General features: G+C 39.2%; 1 protein-coding gene across 4 annotated transcripts in view; it reads right to left on the bottom strand.

Moving 5' to 3' along the window:
- Nucleotides 1-17186, bottom strand: part of PAK1 (p21 (RAC1) activated kinase 1) — a 157844-nt gene that overhangs the window by 40489 nt on the left and 100169 nt on the right. For all 4 annotated transcript variants that reach the window (XM_023239404.2, XM_045038688.1, XM_003992702.6 and 1 more), the window contains exons 3-5: nt 7836-7936; nt 6997-7144; nt 3453-3490 (exon numbers count right to left, since the gene is read on the bottom strand). In XM_023239404.2, the coding sequence (XP_023095172.1) occupies nt 3453-3490; nt 6997-7144; nt 7836-7936 (287 nt within the window). The remainder of the gene's footprint in view (nt 1-3452; nt 3491-6996; nt 7145-7835; nt 7937-17186) is intronic.

Raw genomic sequence — 17186 nt, 5'->3', positions numbered from 1 at the left:
TGCAGCCCTCATCCCTCTAGTCTGCTGTTAATTTTATTCTTCAAGGACTAAGATAGTGCATATTCATTTTTGTATCACCAGCACCTGGGCACAAAGAAGGTGCTAAGTAAATATTTATAGTATGAATGAATAAATGCATGCTCAAGACAATGGGATTTTGTACTGGTTTCTACTACTACTTTATTCAAGGGTTGGGAGAAAGTCACTTAAACTCCAAGTCTCAACTTCTTAACCTGTGTTATGAGAATAACAATCTTATCCAATTATTTCACACATCAAGTGGGATGATATGGGAAACCAATATGGAAAATAATGACATGCTACCACAAAACAAACCATAATCTCCTATGTAAAACTAGTAAAGAAATACAGAATACTGAATCACAGGGAAAAATGTTATGAATTGGGGAGGGGGGGGGTAAATGTCCTTGATAGACTGAGTAGTTTTAATTTTAGATAGTAAACCAGCACAGGTGTTTACCAAGCAGGTGTTATGCCCTCTGACATATGGCATGAGCCCCAGGGCTCCTGCTCTTCATGTACGAATAACATAGCTATGGCTTTACTGTAGTCTCCTTTGTAAGACCTCTCTGACATCATCTTTCTCAGTTCCCTGCCACAGTGAAAAGAATCCTGGACTGGGACTCAGAAGACCCTAGTTCTAATCTGGTTCTGCCACCATCACTAATTATGAGTCTTCAGGAAAGTCTGTTTTTCTACCTGTGAAATGGGGATGGATAATGCTTTCTTCGCAAGGTAACTGTGAGGGCTAATCACACTAACCATACATAGTTATTAGGATAGTGCCCGGCACACATTAGCCAGGCCGTGATAGTGACGGCCATCACTCCTATAAAAGCATAACCACATTTGAGCCACAAAGCACAGCTCATCTTTGTTTAGGCCTCTTCTTCAATAATTTGCTGCTCTGTAATGGGGAGAAACTCCCAAAGATCTTAACATTTACAAATTCTTCCCCCTCCTTTAATTACATCCATCTGACAAAAGAAAGATTATTCCACTGCTTTCAGGGGAAAGCAATGCAGACTGGGAATCAGACACCTACTGTCATTAACCCTTTCTCTATTTCAGTTTTATCATCTATGAAACAATGATATAACCCATCTCATTAAACTCCTGTGAGGATTAAAAGAAGTAGTGACTACAAAAGGACACAGTATGCTACAAAGGCAATGGACATGTGAACATTTTTCTATGATTGATAGGAATGTAAATGACTCAAGTAAATCAATGTCTACTGCTGGAAGCATGGATTAAAGTATTTTAATGGTGACTCAGTATTGTGTGAGAACTTACTGTTCCCCTGCTTAAAATTCTTTAATAGCTTCTCATTACTCTTAAGATAAAGATAAAACTTCTACATGATCTGACCTGCCACCATTCCTCCTCATCACCTACCTCTAGTCCATTCACACTTCACATTCCAATCATAACAAACTACTTGCAGTTCCCAATTAAAGCATACCTTGTGAACCTCCTTGTCTTTGCATGAGGTATTTATTTTCTCTTTGTCTGGAATATCCTCATCTCTCCTTAATTCTTGCCCTACATAACAAACTCCTTAAGCTCAGACTCTACAATCAAGAAGTTTTCTCTTAAACATCCAACCTTTCATTCAGTAAATGGTTACTTGCCAGATGCCATGGATACGGCAATTAACAAGTCAGACATAACCCTTGGCCCCATGAAGTTTTAGCACACTGTACTGTATGTAACTGTTTGTGCCTTCATAAGCCTGGGACACTCTTAGGAGTTGGGACAATGACTGATTTATTTCCTATATTGTCACTTCTCCACACAGGACCTGGCACAGAGTGGGGATTTTGTAAATATTTAGTAAATCAATATGACAAAACCACCTCTGTATAAGAGAAAACATCAGGTGTAAAGAATAGCAGTATACTTATACATATCATAGGCGTACTATTTGTAAGACTCTTTCAAACATCAGCATCTCATTTTATCTGCTCTGAAAAATGGAATTTGTAAGTTGAAAGAGGCAGAGAGACCTTTAAGGTCATCTAGCTTTTTTTTTTTTTTTTTTGGTTTTTTTTAAATTTTAACTCCAGTATAGTTGACATACAGTATGCAATAGTTTTCAACAATTGTATACCTTATTCAGGGCTCATCATGATAAGTGTACTCTTAGTCCCTATCACTTATTTTACCCACCCACCCCCACCTGCCCTGTGGTAACCATCAATTTGCTCTCTTATAGAGTCCGTTTCTTGGCTTGTCTCTCTCTTATTTTTTCTTTGTTCATTTGTTTTTTAAATTCCACATGAGTGAAATCATAGAATTTGTCTTTTTCTGACTTATTCCTTTTAGCATAATACTCTAGCTCCACCAATGTTGTTGCAAATGGCAAAACTTCATTCTTTTTTAATGCCTGAATAATATTACACACACACACACACACACACACAAACACACACATGTATATACACCACATCTTCTTTATCCATTCATCTATCAATGGATGGTTAGGTTGCTTCCATAATTTGGCTATTGTAAATAATGCTGCAATAAACAGCATAATTTGTGTTTTTAAGAGCACCTACGTGGCTCAGTGGGTTGAGCATCTGACTTCAGCTCAGGTCATGATCTCACAATTCATGGATTTGAGCCCCGCATCGGGCTCTGTGCTGACAGCTCAGAGTCTGGAGCCTGCTTTGGATTCTGTGCCTCCCTCTCTCTCTCTCTCTCTCTCTCTCTGTCCCTCCCCTGCTCATACTCTGTCTCTCTCTCTCTCTCTCAAAAATAAATAAACATTAAAAAATTTTTTGAATTTGTCTTTTTATATTCTTTGGGAAAATATCCAGTAGTGGAATTACTGGATTGTAAGGCAGTTCTATATTTAAATTTTTGAGAATGAGATCATCTAGCTTTATTTTCCAGCCAATTCATCAGTGTAATATCCCTTCAAGTGACAGGCAGTCACTACAATGTCAGAGGACAGAATGAATGACTTTAAATGAACAGAATCTGCTCCCTTCAACAATTAGTCCTAATCCTGGTTTTGTAGACCATACCAACAAAAAAGAGGGAATTCTCTTCTAAATTCATGTATTTGAAGACACGTCTAGTTAAGGCAAAGTGTATCATTCTCATTTTATTGATGAAAAAACTGAAAGTCAGAAGGGCAACTTGGCTCTCCAAGTTTCAAAGCTACAAATGAAAAACTGAGTCTAACCAGTTCTGGTTCCAAGGTTAGGACTTCTGGAACACTAAAAAATTAAATCTGGAAGGGATACTTAACAGTTTATTAAGTCCAGTTCCTTTACTGTATAGGTAAAAACTATGAGGCCTGGTGGGGTGAGGGGCAGTAGCCAAGATGAGTTTTTTCCAGCCCAGGCTCTGCATCTACCACACAGTCTGGATCACTAACCACCAGGTCTGCCCATATCAGAATAAAGAAAATTAAGACTTACCAAAGTGTTAGAAGAATTATAATCTTCAGCTGATTTATCTGCAAAGGGAAAAAGACAAGGGACTCAGTCAGTAAACAACTACAATTAATCCATTCTTGAGGGCTAAGGAAGCCTATCCAGTCAAGCACTTGCCAGGCTGAGAGAATAATGGTATTACTAGTACTATGGGCCCAACACCAGGCTAAACCACATTAGATACATTACCTCCTTTAATCCTCACTACAGTTCTGAGTACTATTATTATGTCTACTTTTATAGATTTGGAAACTGAGGTTCAGAGAAGTTAAGTAATTTGCCCAGGGTATACACAGGTTAAACGGGAGTCAAGATTTGAATCCTGGTCTAATTCTAAATACTATGTCAGAACTGTGTCCACATCATCAACTATATCATCATCAGGTCTCAATGGTCAAGGAAATTTCCTGCAATCTAAGAAAATGGAAAAGAATTCATGTCCTGAGCTATCCATGATAAATCATGACCAGTTTGTGGCTTCAACTTTTAGAAAAGATCCTTCTACATGCATGTCTGCTCCCTATAGGGAAAAACTGAGAAAAACTAAAGTTTAAGAAAAGAGAAGCATTGGGGCGCCTGGGTGGCTCAGTGGGCTGGGCGTCCCACTTCAGCTCAGGTCACGATCTCGCAGCCAGTGAGTTCGAGCCCTGCGTCGGGCTCTGGGCTGACAGCTCAGAGCCTGGAGCCTGTTTCGGATTCTGTGTCTCCCTCTCTCTCTGACCCACCCCGTTCATGCTCTGTCTCTCTCTGTCTCAAAAATAAATAAACGTTAGAAAAATTTAAAAAAAAAAAAAAAAAAAAAGAAAAGAGAAGCATTAATCATGTCAAGTCTAATTTAAGGCAGGGTCTTATTTCTAAGAACAAATTCAAGTTTCCTCAATGAGGCAATTACCGGAGTTCACTGATTCCAAAATGTAAATTTTTTTACATTAACATCTATGAAATAGAGATGTGTCCTATAACCAAAGGCATTTCATGGTTTAATTGGCAACTTTTTTCTCTTTAGTGGTATATAAAATAATGATGCAGGTTTAGAATTAATGATATCTTAGATTTAATGAAATATGAAACATAGACTCAATGGAGATCTTAGCAAGAAAATAAGTTTAAAAGCCAAATATTATGTTTGGTTTTATTCTTTAATTCCTACAGGCCTTAGAAGAAACTGATTTAGCCAGTTCAACACCAATGGAATTAAGGAGAAATATTCTACCAAACCCAACATATTCCTCACCAAAAACCAAGTCCAGAGAATGTCCAAGATCCCAATTCCATCATATAAGAAAGTGTCAGGTACAGCTTCCTTGGTCCTACGACAAACCATGAACCTATAAGCTATGACAATATATTCTTAAACCCTGAACAGCCAGCTATACCCAGGAGAAATCAATTCAGGATATACTCTAAAGATAATTCCATCACATAGCACTTGATTCGCCCTGAGTAAATCACTCAGTTTTTCTGAGGCTAATTAATTTCTCTGAGTCTGTGAACTGGGGATAGTAGTCCTTGCCATACCAAGCCCCTAAGACTATCATGAGAATCAGTGAGATAATTCATGTGCAAGCATATACAAGTTAAAGTAGCACTCTCAGAATCAATAGTATGAGAAGAAGGGAAACAGGTAAAGGAGAGAGATGACATTAAACAAAAACTGTGCTAAGGGCACCTGGGTGGCTCAGTTGGTTGAGCGGCCGACTTTGGCTCAGGCCATGATCTCACCATTCGTGAGTTTGAGCCCGGCATAGGGCTCTGTGCTGACAGCTCAGAGCCTGGCGCCTGCTTCAGATTCTGTGTCTCCTGCGCTCTCTGCCCCTCCCCCACTCACGCTCTGTCTCTCAATACTGAATAAAAGTTAAAAAAAAAAACAAACAAACAACTGTGCCAAATATACAATATTGCCTAGAAATGGCCCTGGTCTTCAACTTCTAAAAAACTAAAAATTCTGCACTTGCATGTGCGTGCACACACACACATTTACATATACACGTGTGTGTAAATTTATATACACGGAAGAAGTATGAACACATATCTAAACATTCTATATATATATACTGTTATTCATATATGCACACAAAGGTGAACATATATACAATTACCTGAATGTGTGTATCTATATACATATTAATTCATGAATACCTAAGTGGTCTTTAATTCTAAACGTACGCAAACCCACAGAGCTATGCTTCCATATACATACCTGGTACTTGTACACGTCTACACACACGTACACATAAACACAGAGATTCTTCCAAAGACTCTGCTGCTAAGACTTTCAAAGCCAGCTTCTAATCTGAGGTTCATGACAAACACCTTAAAACATAAACACTAATCTTCTGACTAGAAAACTCTCCCACCCAGCACCCCTCAACCCTAATTCCTCCTTGGAATGACCCAGTCCCTCAATGAGAGAAGTGAGACAGAGCCAACAGAGCCAGACGTGAGGAAGGAAATACTGCTGGGAACACGCATGACCCTCTCCTGGGTACCACCATGGCAGCATGGGCAAAGCTGCAGTTTGTCATCCTCACCATCTGTGCCCTTTGATACAAGCCAGACACTTGCTGGGGAAAGCATCCTTCAAAATCGGCTAGTTCATCCTGGTTCTCACCTTCCCCAACAATACTGCTCTTTGAAAGAGACAGCATGAACACTGGAAACAGTACCAGACTTGGAGTTAAGAGACCAGTTCTGCCATTAATTTAGCCATATTAGAAAGGTCTTTCTTGGCTTTAGTGTCTGCAAAACAAGGAGGACCTGGAAGTAGTATATACGGATGATACATCTTCCTCTAACATTCTAAAATGCTACTATAAAAGGCAAGTTTCTGGAAATGTAGGCCTTTTAATAACATATCCAGGAAAAGGAAAATGTCCCTGCTATGGGAGGAGGTGCTCCAGATAGAGTTCCTAGAAGCAGACAGTAAACTCCAAAGGTGCTCGTCTAGGAATTAGGAGGTCTGGATTCAAATCCCAATTCTGCCATTAAAAACACTGAAAGACACAGTCTGTTACGGAGAGGTACATCTAAAGAACATATATTATTACTGGCCTATTTTACATCTGAGTGATAAAAATTAATTCCTTGAGGAAGAAATTGGGCTTGCCTACTTAAAAGATAAACATGAAATGTGTTATTAAATAACAATGATATTAAAATTAATAATGATAATGATAGCTACATTTCCATGGTGCTGTTTACAACCTATAAATAACTTCCATACCAGTGAGCTCATTTATTCCTCATTACACTCTCTGGAGACAGAAATTATTATTCCCATTTCGAGGCTCAATATATACATATACCATGCTACTTATAAAGAAGGTGCAGTTTCAAAATACTCAGGTTTGATGCAAAAACTCATCATTTTGGCTCTCAAATTCCAAAAGTCCATCTTGGTTAAAGTATTGTCTCCACTCTTTCCAATACTTTCTCCTCTTACCCCATACCAATAGGCATGTGGAGCTTTTCCATCCAGGTGAAAACATTTTTTTTTCCCCCTAGACTATTCTGGATTCAATCCCCATACCTGTAAAGCTCATGTACTTCTGGCTGTTGGAGGTCTTCTTTGAGTTATAAAATTCCAATACATCCAGAACAGCTTGTGGGTTTTTCTTCTGCTCTGACTTAGTGATATTTGATGTTTGAAGCAAGCGAGCCCACTGCTCTGGCATTCCCTATAAGAGAGACATACAACGTTGTCAGGAAGGCATAGTTAGAGGGGATCCTGAAGGAAAATCAAAGCTAACTCTAATACCTGCTGGCAGTTAAAGACGGGTTTAGTTACTTCTTTCTCTCTATACCCTCAGAGCTCTATATAAGCCTTTTTGATAATACCTATCTCATTGGATTAGTCATTTCTTGAGATGTCTGCCCTTTCACTAGGCTATTCCTCCTTCAGAACAGGAACCATGTATGATTTGTCTTTATATCATCAGTGTCAAGGAGCCACTTAACTAAGGTCTACTTAAGAAATGGTGATTCAAAGCGTTTTCTGATAAAATTTTAGAGATGAGGAAAATGTCCCTCTCATGAATATAAGAACATAGTAATGAGGATCTCAGGCATACTCAGGAATACTAGGGTAAAAAATGAATCTACATAGTCATATGTAAATTCAAATCTAAATGTAGCCTTTAATTCCTTTAAAGGCTAAAAGAAAAAGATGTAGTCATCTTTCTCCCATCAAACGTCTTGCATAAAGTAGATGTTCACAGAGGTCCTGCTGACCTGGCGGAAAAAGCTTCAATAGTTAAGGAATTGTATTGCTAAAGCAAAGTACCCTTGTCAGGGGTTGAATTATGTACCCCCATAGTACATAGTCAGAACTCTCAAAGATCAAAGGCCTTTCCGTGACCCAGGACTTACTGTAAACTCCCCTGTGACAGCATCAAAACCAACGTGAATTGTGTGCTCAAAATCTGAAGGAAGAGAAATCTCTGGCCGTTCCTTCTCCTTCTTTTTATTTGCTGCAAGAGAAACAGAGAAAAGGAAATAAAAAACAAGGACATTATTACTTTTTTTTTTGCTTATTTAACTGTTTTTTGAGCTGTAGGCTCCTATAAAGGCTAAGGACCATCTACTTCACGTATGTATTGACAAGCCAAATGCTACATTTAGATTGGAGTAGGTGCTCAAAACATGATTAAAGACTTATTTTTTTGTTGAACTAAAGTAAGAAAGGGATAGAAAGAATTTTCTTCAAATGTTCTTCAGATCTAATGAGCCATTTGATCTAGGGTGAGTAACTTTCTTTTTCTGAACACTGGTTTCTCCATCTCCAAAGAGAAAGCTAAGGCAGATGGTATCTAAAGATCCTTCCAGCCCTGACATCCTACATTCTATGAGCTTCTATGACCTACATCCCACTGGTTTGGTATTTGATTATGGACTGCTTTAAGGTTCCCTAAATTACAGAATTTTAGGTCTGGGTGGTATTTTAATAATATAAATCGCTAATATTTTATCAGGTGCTTACGAGGCAACAGTTTTAGTTCTTTACATGTATGAATTCACTTTAGCTTCATGGCAACCCTACAAGTTAGATACTATCCTTATTTTGCAGATAAAGAAACTGAAGCACAGAGATTAAGTTACTTGCTCAAGATCACATGGTTAGTAGTTGGCAGCATCCAGGCACAAACCCAGGCAGTCTGGCCCAGAGCCTGAGCTCAAAACCACCATGCTGTGCTGCATCCCTAGGCTAGGACCTTAACGGATCATTAAAAGAAAAAGATGTAGTCATCTTTCTCCCATCAAACGTCTTGCATAAAGTAGATGTTCACAGAGGTCCTGCTGACCTGGCAGAAAAAGCTTCAATAGTTAAGGAATTGTATTGCTAAAGCAAAGTACCCTTGTCAGGGGTTGAATTATGTACCCCCAAATTCATATGTCCCAATTCCAGGTACCTCAGAATGTGACCTTATTTAGAAATAGGGCATTGCAGATATAATTAGTTTAGGTTACAATAGGTCATACTGGAGTAGGGGGGGACCCCTAAGCCAGTAAGACTGGTGTCCTTACAAAAATAAGAAATGTGGAGACAGATGCACACAAGGAGAATACCATATGAAGATGAACAGAGAAGTCAGAGTGATGCTGTTTCAAGCCAAGAAACACCAAAGATTGCCAGCAAGCCACCAGAAGCTAAGGGAGAGGCATGAAACAGATTTTTCTTCACAGCCTTCAAATGGAACCAACCCTGTATACAACTTGATCTCAGAATTCTTGTTTCCAGAACTGAAACAATCCATTTCTGTGGTCTAAGCTGCTTAGTTTGTGGTACTTAGTTACAGAAGCTCTAGTAAATCTAACCCTCTTCCAACTAAAAGGAGTTTCAAGGTCTTGGTATCAGGCTAGACTTCAGCAGCCATCTGCAAATGTAATCCCACTGAAACAGGCTTAAACAGCTTCCAAGGCTCAGCCAGATAATCCTTCTTCCTAGATGGGGACCTACAGAGCCCAAATTTTAAAGAGCTGTAGAAACCCTCCTTATCCCTTCAACGAAGGCTCCTCCTCCTTCAACGTTCTAAGGAGAAGACATAGGAGAAGGCCATCTGGTCTAAACTTCCAGGGAACTCCGTACACATACCTGGGAGAACTGGGTTCAGAAGCTAACTGCAAAAGCTACTATTAATTGAGCTCTTAACATGTGCCAAGCATGTGCTAAGAATTTTATATGCATCATATGTCACCAAATACTCCATACAACCCTACGAAACAGATATTAACATCTTCATTTTATAGGTAAGGAAACATAAGTACTTATTTTTAATAATTTGCTTTATCATTCCTGAGTTTCAGTGACAAGTCTATCCTAAAAGCATTATAAATTGGCCATGGAGGCTCATAGGCCTGTGAGGCAAGACTAGAATATCCTCTCTTTAAGGCAAGTCAGCAAAGAAAGCCCAGGAACCCTAAGTCTCCAGTCTTCCCCACTATCAATCTCTCAATGAAATCACCAGAGTTTTCTCCTTGTAGACATTATGTTACATACAGTCACAGTCAAGGCCCAAAATTCCTGGCTCCATGACAAGACATTTTCCCTCCTAGAAATGCCCAGGATTACATGACAGCAGAGCTAAAACAAACAAACAAACCAAAAAAAACAAAAACAAAACAAAAACAAAAACAAAAAAAACAGAAACAAACAAACAAAAACATTGTAAGCCCAAAATTCACCTCTAAAAAAATTCACTGAGCAGTACTGAAGAACTTGGCTAGGGTCAGACAAAGGCTGAATGCCAGGCTTGTCTGAGCCTATCCTTGGAGATCAGATTAAAAGTATAGGCTGAATTATAGCAATCAAAACAGTATGGTGCTGGCACAAAAACAGACACATAGATCAATGGAACAGAACAGAGAGCCCAGAAATAAACCCATGCTTAAATAGTCAATTAATCTATGACAAAGGAGACAAGAATTTGGATGGGGAAAAGACAGCTTGTTCAATAAATGGTGCTAGGAAAACTGGACAGCTACATATAAAAGAATGAAAGTGGACCACTTTCTAACACCAAACACAAAAATAATTTCAAAATGGATTAGACCTAAATGTAAGAGATGAAACTATAAAAATCCTAGGAGAGAGCACAGGCAATAATTTCTCCAACGTTGACCGTAGCAACATTTTTCTAACACTTCCCCTTGTCTCCAAAGGCAAGGAAAACAAAAGCAAAAATAAACTATTGGGACTATATCAAAATAAAAGCTTTTGTGCAGCAAAGAAAACCATTAACAAAAAAGGCAACCTACTGAATAGGAGAAGGTACTTGCAAATGATATATCCAATAAGGGGTTAATATCCAAAACATGCAAAGAAGTGAGGGGCACCTGGGTGGCCCAGTCAGTTAAGTGCTCAACTCTGGATTTCAGCTCAGGTCATGATCTCGTAGATCATGATGAGATAGGGCTCCACGTCAGGGTCTGTGCTAACAGCGCATAGTCTGCTTGGGATTCTCTCTCTCTTTCTCTCTCTCTCTCTCCCTCCCTGTGCCCCTCCCCCACTTGCACACAAGCAGGTGCACACATGCACTCTCTCTTAAAATATATAAACTTTATGGGGTGCCTGGGTGGCTCAGTCGGTTAAGTGTCTGACTTCAGCTCAGGTCAAGATCTTGCAGTCCGTGAGTTCGAGCCCCGCGTCGGGCTCTGGGCTGATGGCTCAGAGCCTGGAGCCTGCTTCCGATTCTGTGTCTCCCTCTCTCTCTGCCCCTCCCCCGTTCATGTTCTGTCTCTCTCTGTCTCAAAAATAAATAAACATTAAAAAAATTAAAAAAAAAAAATATATATATAAACTTTAAAAAAAGTACTTATATAACGCCACACACACACACACACACACACACACACACACCAATCTGATTTAAAAATGGGCAGAGGACACAAATAGTCATTTTTCCAAAGAAGATACAGATGGCCAAGAAACATGAAAAGATGTTCAACATCACTCATTATCAGGGAAATGCAAATCAAAACCACAATGAGATATCATGTGACACCTGACAGAGTGGCTAAAATCAAAAAGACAAGAAACAAGTATTGGTGGGGATGTAGAGGAAAAGGAAACCTTGTGCACTGTTGGTGGGAATATAAATTGGTACAGCAATGTGGAAAACAGTATGGGGTTCCTCAAAAAGTTAAAAATAGAACTACCATATGATCTAGTCATTGAACTACTGGGCATTTACTCAAAGAAAACAGAAACACTAATTTGAATAGATACACGCACCCCTATATGTGCATGTATCTAAGCAACCTAAGTGTCCATTGATAGATAAATGGATAAAGAAGCTGTAGGTGTGTGTGTTTATATACGCACACACACGCAGGAATATTATGCAGCTATAAAAAAGGGATGATAGTGCCATTTGCAACAACATGGATGGACCAGAGGATATTATGCTAAGTGAAATAAGTCAGAATGAGAAAGACAAATATCATATGATTTTCACTCATATGTGGAATCTTTAAAAAAAATGAATCAACAAACAAAAAGCAGAATTAGAGCTATAAATACAGAGAACAAACTGATAGTTGCCAGAGGGGAGGGGGGTCGGGGATGGGCAACATGCGTGTAGGGGAGTAGGAGATAAGGCTTCCAGCTATGGAACGAACAAGTCACAGGAATAAAAGGCACTGCATAAGGAATATAATTAATGGTACTATAATAGCACCATATGGTGACAGATGGTACCTACACTTGTGAACATAGCATAATGTGTAAACTTGAATCACTATGTTGTACACCTGAAACTAATGTAATGTGTGTCAACTACACTACAATACAAATAATTTTTTTAAAGTATAGGCTGTAGACGAAAACAGGTGGCCAAATCCACAGTTAAGGCCCCAATGCTCAAGAGAGCTGCATGCATGTATATGATCCACTTGTTCTATTACCTTTCCAGGTTGACTTGTCTGAACCTCACTACCAGACTGAACATTCCTGGGCAAAGAAAGTACCAGTATACCTTATAGCACTTTATAACAGATTTACATTTCATAATAATTACAATAATCACCTTCATTTGTATCATCCTCTAGTGCTCACATATATTATTTCACCAGAACCTGAAAACAACTGTGTGATGAGCAGGGCAGTGGTTAAGGTGCCTATTGAGAGAAGAAACAGAGGTTCCAAGAGGTTAAATAACCTGCACAAGGTCACAAGTTAGAAGCAGACCTGCACCCAGAACTGGGGTCTTCAGACTCCCAGCCACAAGGCCCTCCTATTCTGTCACTCTGCCTCTTACAGACTATCGCTGCTCATGATTATGTGATCTCTCCTCTTTCTCCCCATCTCTCTTAAATTCAGTCCCCAGGTTACTAATGATTTCCTCTGCTATACAGAAATCAAATTTATCCACTCTTTTCCATTTTCCTTGTTACCACCCCCTTTCAGGCATTGTTATCTATGGCCTGGATCATTCTAAAAGTCACCTGTCACCTGCATTCTGGTCCCCTCCAATGCAGACAGCAGCCAAGGTGATCTATAGTCTTGATATTCCAAGCACCATCAGCACAACTTGGGAGACTACTGGGAATGTAGGATCTCAAGCTCCAACCCAGACCTACTGAATCAGAATCTGAATTTTAATGAGATCAGAAACGATTCATGTGCATATAAAAGTTTGAGAATCAAGAGAATGAGAAGACAAGCCACAGATAAAGGAAAATATTTGTAAAAGACTTATCTGATAAAGGACTGTTATCCAAAATATATGAAGAACTCTTAAAACTCAACAATAAGACAAACAACCTGATTAATAAAATGGGCAAAAGACCTGAACAAGTAACTACCAAAAAAGATATACAGGTGGGAAAGATGTGCAACATCATGTGTCATTAGGGAATTGCAAATTAAAATGACAATGAAATACCACTACACACCTTGAAAATATCAAATGCCGACAAGGCTATGAAACAACAAGAATGTTTATTCCTTGGGGAACCTGGGTGGCTCAGTCAGTTAAGCATCCGACTTCGGCTCAGGTCATGACCTCACGGTTCATGAGTTTGAGCCCCATGTCAGGCTCTGTGCTGACAGCTTGGAGCCTGGAGCCTTCTTTAGATTCTGTGTCTCCCTCTCTCTCTCCACCCTTTCCCTGCTTTCTCTCTCTCTCTCTCTCTCTCTCTCTCTCTCTCTCTCTCTCTCCCTCAAAAATAAATAAACATTAAACAATTTTTTTAAAAAAGAGTGTTTATTCCTTGCTGGCAGGAATCCAAAATGGTAAGTCACTTTGGAAGGCAGGTTGGCAGTTTCTTACAAAATTAAACACACTCTTACCATACAATCCAGCAATTGCACTCCTTGCTATTCACCCAAATGAGCTGAAAACTTATGTTCACATAAAAACTTGCACATGGGTATTTATAGCAGCTTTATTCATAACTGCCAAAACCTAGAAGCAACCAAGATATCTTTCAGTAGGTGAGTGGATAAATAAACTGTGGTTCCTCCAGGAAATGGAATATTATTTAGCACTAAAAAGAAATGAGCTATTAAGCCATGAAAAGACAATGAGGAACCTTAAATACATATTACTAGGAAAACAAATCAACCTGAAAAGACTATGAACTGTATTATTCCAATTATATGACATTCTAGGAAAGGCGAAACTATGGAAACAGCATAAGAATCAGTGGTTGTCAGGGGTTAGGAGGGAAGAAGCGATAAATTAGTAGAGCACAGAGGAATTTTAGGGCAGTGAAACTACTCTGTACGATACTATCATGGTGGATATATGTCATTATTCATTTGTCCAAACCCATTGAGTGTACAACACCAAGAATGAACCCTAACATAAAATACAGACCTAAGGTGAACATGATATGTTGATGTCAGTGCATCAATTGAAACAAATGCACCACCCTGGTACAAGATGCTAATTGTGGGAAAGGTTGTACATATGTGAGGGCAGGAGGTATACAGTAAATCTGGATACCTTCCACTCAATTTTGCTGTGAACTTAAAACTATGCTATTAAACAAAAAAGTTTCAGAAGCTCCACTCTACAAACTTGTACCCTCTTTTAACCTCCTGCTACTTATGTTTCACACACTCTACACCAACTACACTGAATCAGTTACGTCACCAAACATAATGGGTTCTTTTACACCTCTTCACATTTTCTCAAGCTACTCCCTTTGCCTATGAATCCTGCCTTTCGTTTTCCCTTCCCTTGCTACCTCAGCCTTTTATTTATCCTTTTCAGGTCTCAACTTAAAGGTCATCTTTTCTCTGAAGTCCTCCCTGATCTCTAGGTTGGGCAGTCCTTCACCCTTTGCTCTGTTCCCACAGCACCATTATAGTAATTGCCTATTTTAAGGGTTTCTCTTGGGAAAAACCACACTGAGTCCCAAGTGCAGGGGCCATGTCCAATTCATTATGGATCCTCAATGGCTAGCACACGCCTGGCACAAAACAGGTGTACAGACAGCGAGCGAAGAAAGTAACAAATAACCACATACCTAACTCAACTTGGCAAGGAGTCTAAGGAAATCTGCCTAAAACAGGCAAATTCTTTCCAGGACAGGAATAAATGTTTCATTTTTACAAGATCTGACCTGACTTTCACAATCCTTGTTACCCAGCCATCATCAGTCCTGTTTGAAAACCCTGCTCTGTGGGAGCTCAGTACACTGGCCCAAAGAAATTCTGAAGTCCTAATGTCTCCACAGACCCAGCCAGGATAACTGGGTAACCCTGATGAAATGAAAATCCTGATGAAAAATGTGGTGGGAGGAACAAGAAGGTTCTAGAGTTCAGGCCAGTTTTGCCTCTACACACCACACAGTCCAGATTCTCAGCTTTCCCATATGAACAATGGAGAGAATGGATGAGATGATTGTTAAGGACCCTTCTAGCTCCTACATTCCACGAGTCTATGAAAACAGAGGGATGAATACTCTCAAGACTCTGTAGCTGGATTCCTCTTGACATGGCATCCTACAGTTTTTAATAGGTACTCCATTCACATCATCTCATATAATTACCACAATCCTGAGAGGCAATTAATTTTACTTATAGATTAAGTAACTGAAGCACAGACTTGCCTACAGTTATTGAAGTGACTGCAATTCAAAAGGTGTGGCTTCAAAGCCGAGGCCCTTTACATTCTATTTTTCACCTTCCCTAAAGAATTTCAAGTTGAGTCAAGAAAACATACTTTGGTATAAAAGGAAAAGAAATAATATTAAATAAGAACTTACCACGTGTAAGATACCATAACTTAACACATTCTTTTCCTGAATTCTTATAATCCTATGAGATAGATTATTATGATTGTCATTTTACAGATGAAGAAACAAAAAACAACAAACAAACAAACAAACAAAAACCATTAAATAATTTGCTCAAGCTCACACAGTTAGTAAGAGCTGGGATTTGAACCCAAGTCTGATTCCAAAGTTCCTTTCCTCAGTGTCTTAATAAGAACTATTTGCCTACATGCCAATTGCTAGAGTTTAAGCTATTCAGCACTTGGCAATTTCCCTTCAAGAAGCAGCTGTTTTTAGAAAGGAAAGGCCAAGAGTTTAGCAGGGCCCAAATAAAGCAGTCATTTATGACATAAGTCCATCTGTCTTACTCATAGCTAGAATGCATGAGACATGTTGCAGGGCTTTGGAACTGCTTATTGTTCCTAAATTTCCCCTGATCTAGTCATTTAAAAGATGGTAGGGAAAAACAACTTTTATGTTTTTGTTTTTTTAATGTTTATTTTTGAGAGAGACAGAGACAGAATACGAGTGGGTTAGGGGCAGAGAGAGAGGCAGACACAGAATCCAAAGCAGGCTCCAGGCTCCGAGCTGTCAGCACAGAGCCTGATGAGGGGCTCGAACTTACGAGCTGTGAGATCATGACCTGAGCTGAAGTCGGACGCTTAACGGACTGAGCCACCCAGGCGCCCCTTTTATGTTTTATTTGGATTTGTATTTTATACTTCTATACCTTATATTTTTACATATCATTTCTAATTTATGCTATTAATATACTATATAACATGCCATTATAGGCATAGAATGTCAAATACAAAAGAGACTCCAGTAATGGAGACACAAAAAGAGAGGGGCTTAGAGGATGAGTAATCTATAGAAAAGAGCCCCAAGGAAATGAAATCATTTAACACATGAACATACAGTAATGCTGAAGTTGGCTTCCACTGGTCACTTTTTGTCCCATAACCTTTGCATATACCTCCCATATTCCCACCTCCAAGTTTTTGCTCTTTTTCTTCTCCTTACTTTGGAATGCTCTTCCTCCCAATCTCCCTGTCAAATTCTCAGTCATCTTTTAAAGACTGGTCCAAGTCCCACTTACTTCTTCCTGACTTTTCCTCCCTCTGTGAATTCCCAAGACACTGAGTCTGCCACACCACCATGCATTTAGTCATTTCCTGTCTTGTATGATTCCTTGCTATTTTAAAGACTTACTCCTTTACTTAAAATGTAAGCTTCCTGAGGACCATAATCATGGCTTCTAATTATGATCGTTATACTTCCAAATCTTCCACTGAGGACCCAACACGGAATAGGTTAATTCAAGAACACCCCCAAAACATTAAGAAGTAACCTTAGAGTCTGTTATTCTACTTCCTGAAGTAAGAGGCCCTAAGAAGTAAACTGACTCACTGTATCACAGAGCATATGGTGGTAAGACTCAGTTCACCCGATCAAGTCTTTTACCCTTTGTGATAGCCTCTGATGCTTACTGACTGA

This window comes from Felis catus, chromosome D1, assembly GCF_018350175.1.
Source record: "Felis catus isolate Fca126 chromosome D1, F.catus_Fca126_mat1.0, whole genome shotgun sequence".
NCBI classification, from domain to species: Eukaryota; Metazoa; Chordata; class Mammalia; order Carnivora; family Felidae; genus Felis; species Felis catus.
Note: the sequence above shows the minus strand (reverse complement) of the source record. Positions and strands in the feature narration are given on the sequence as shown.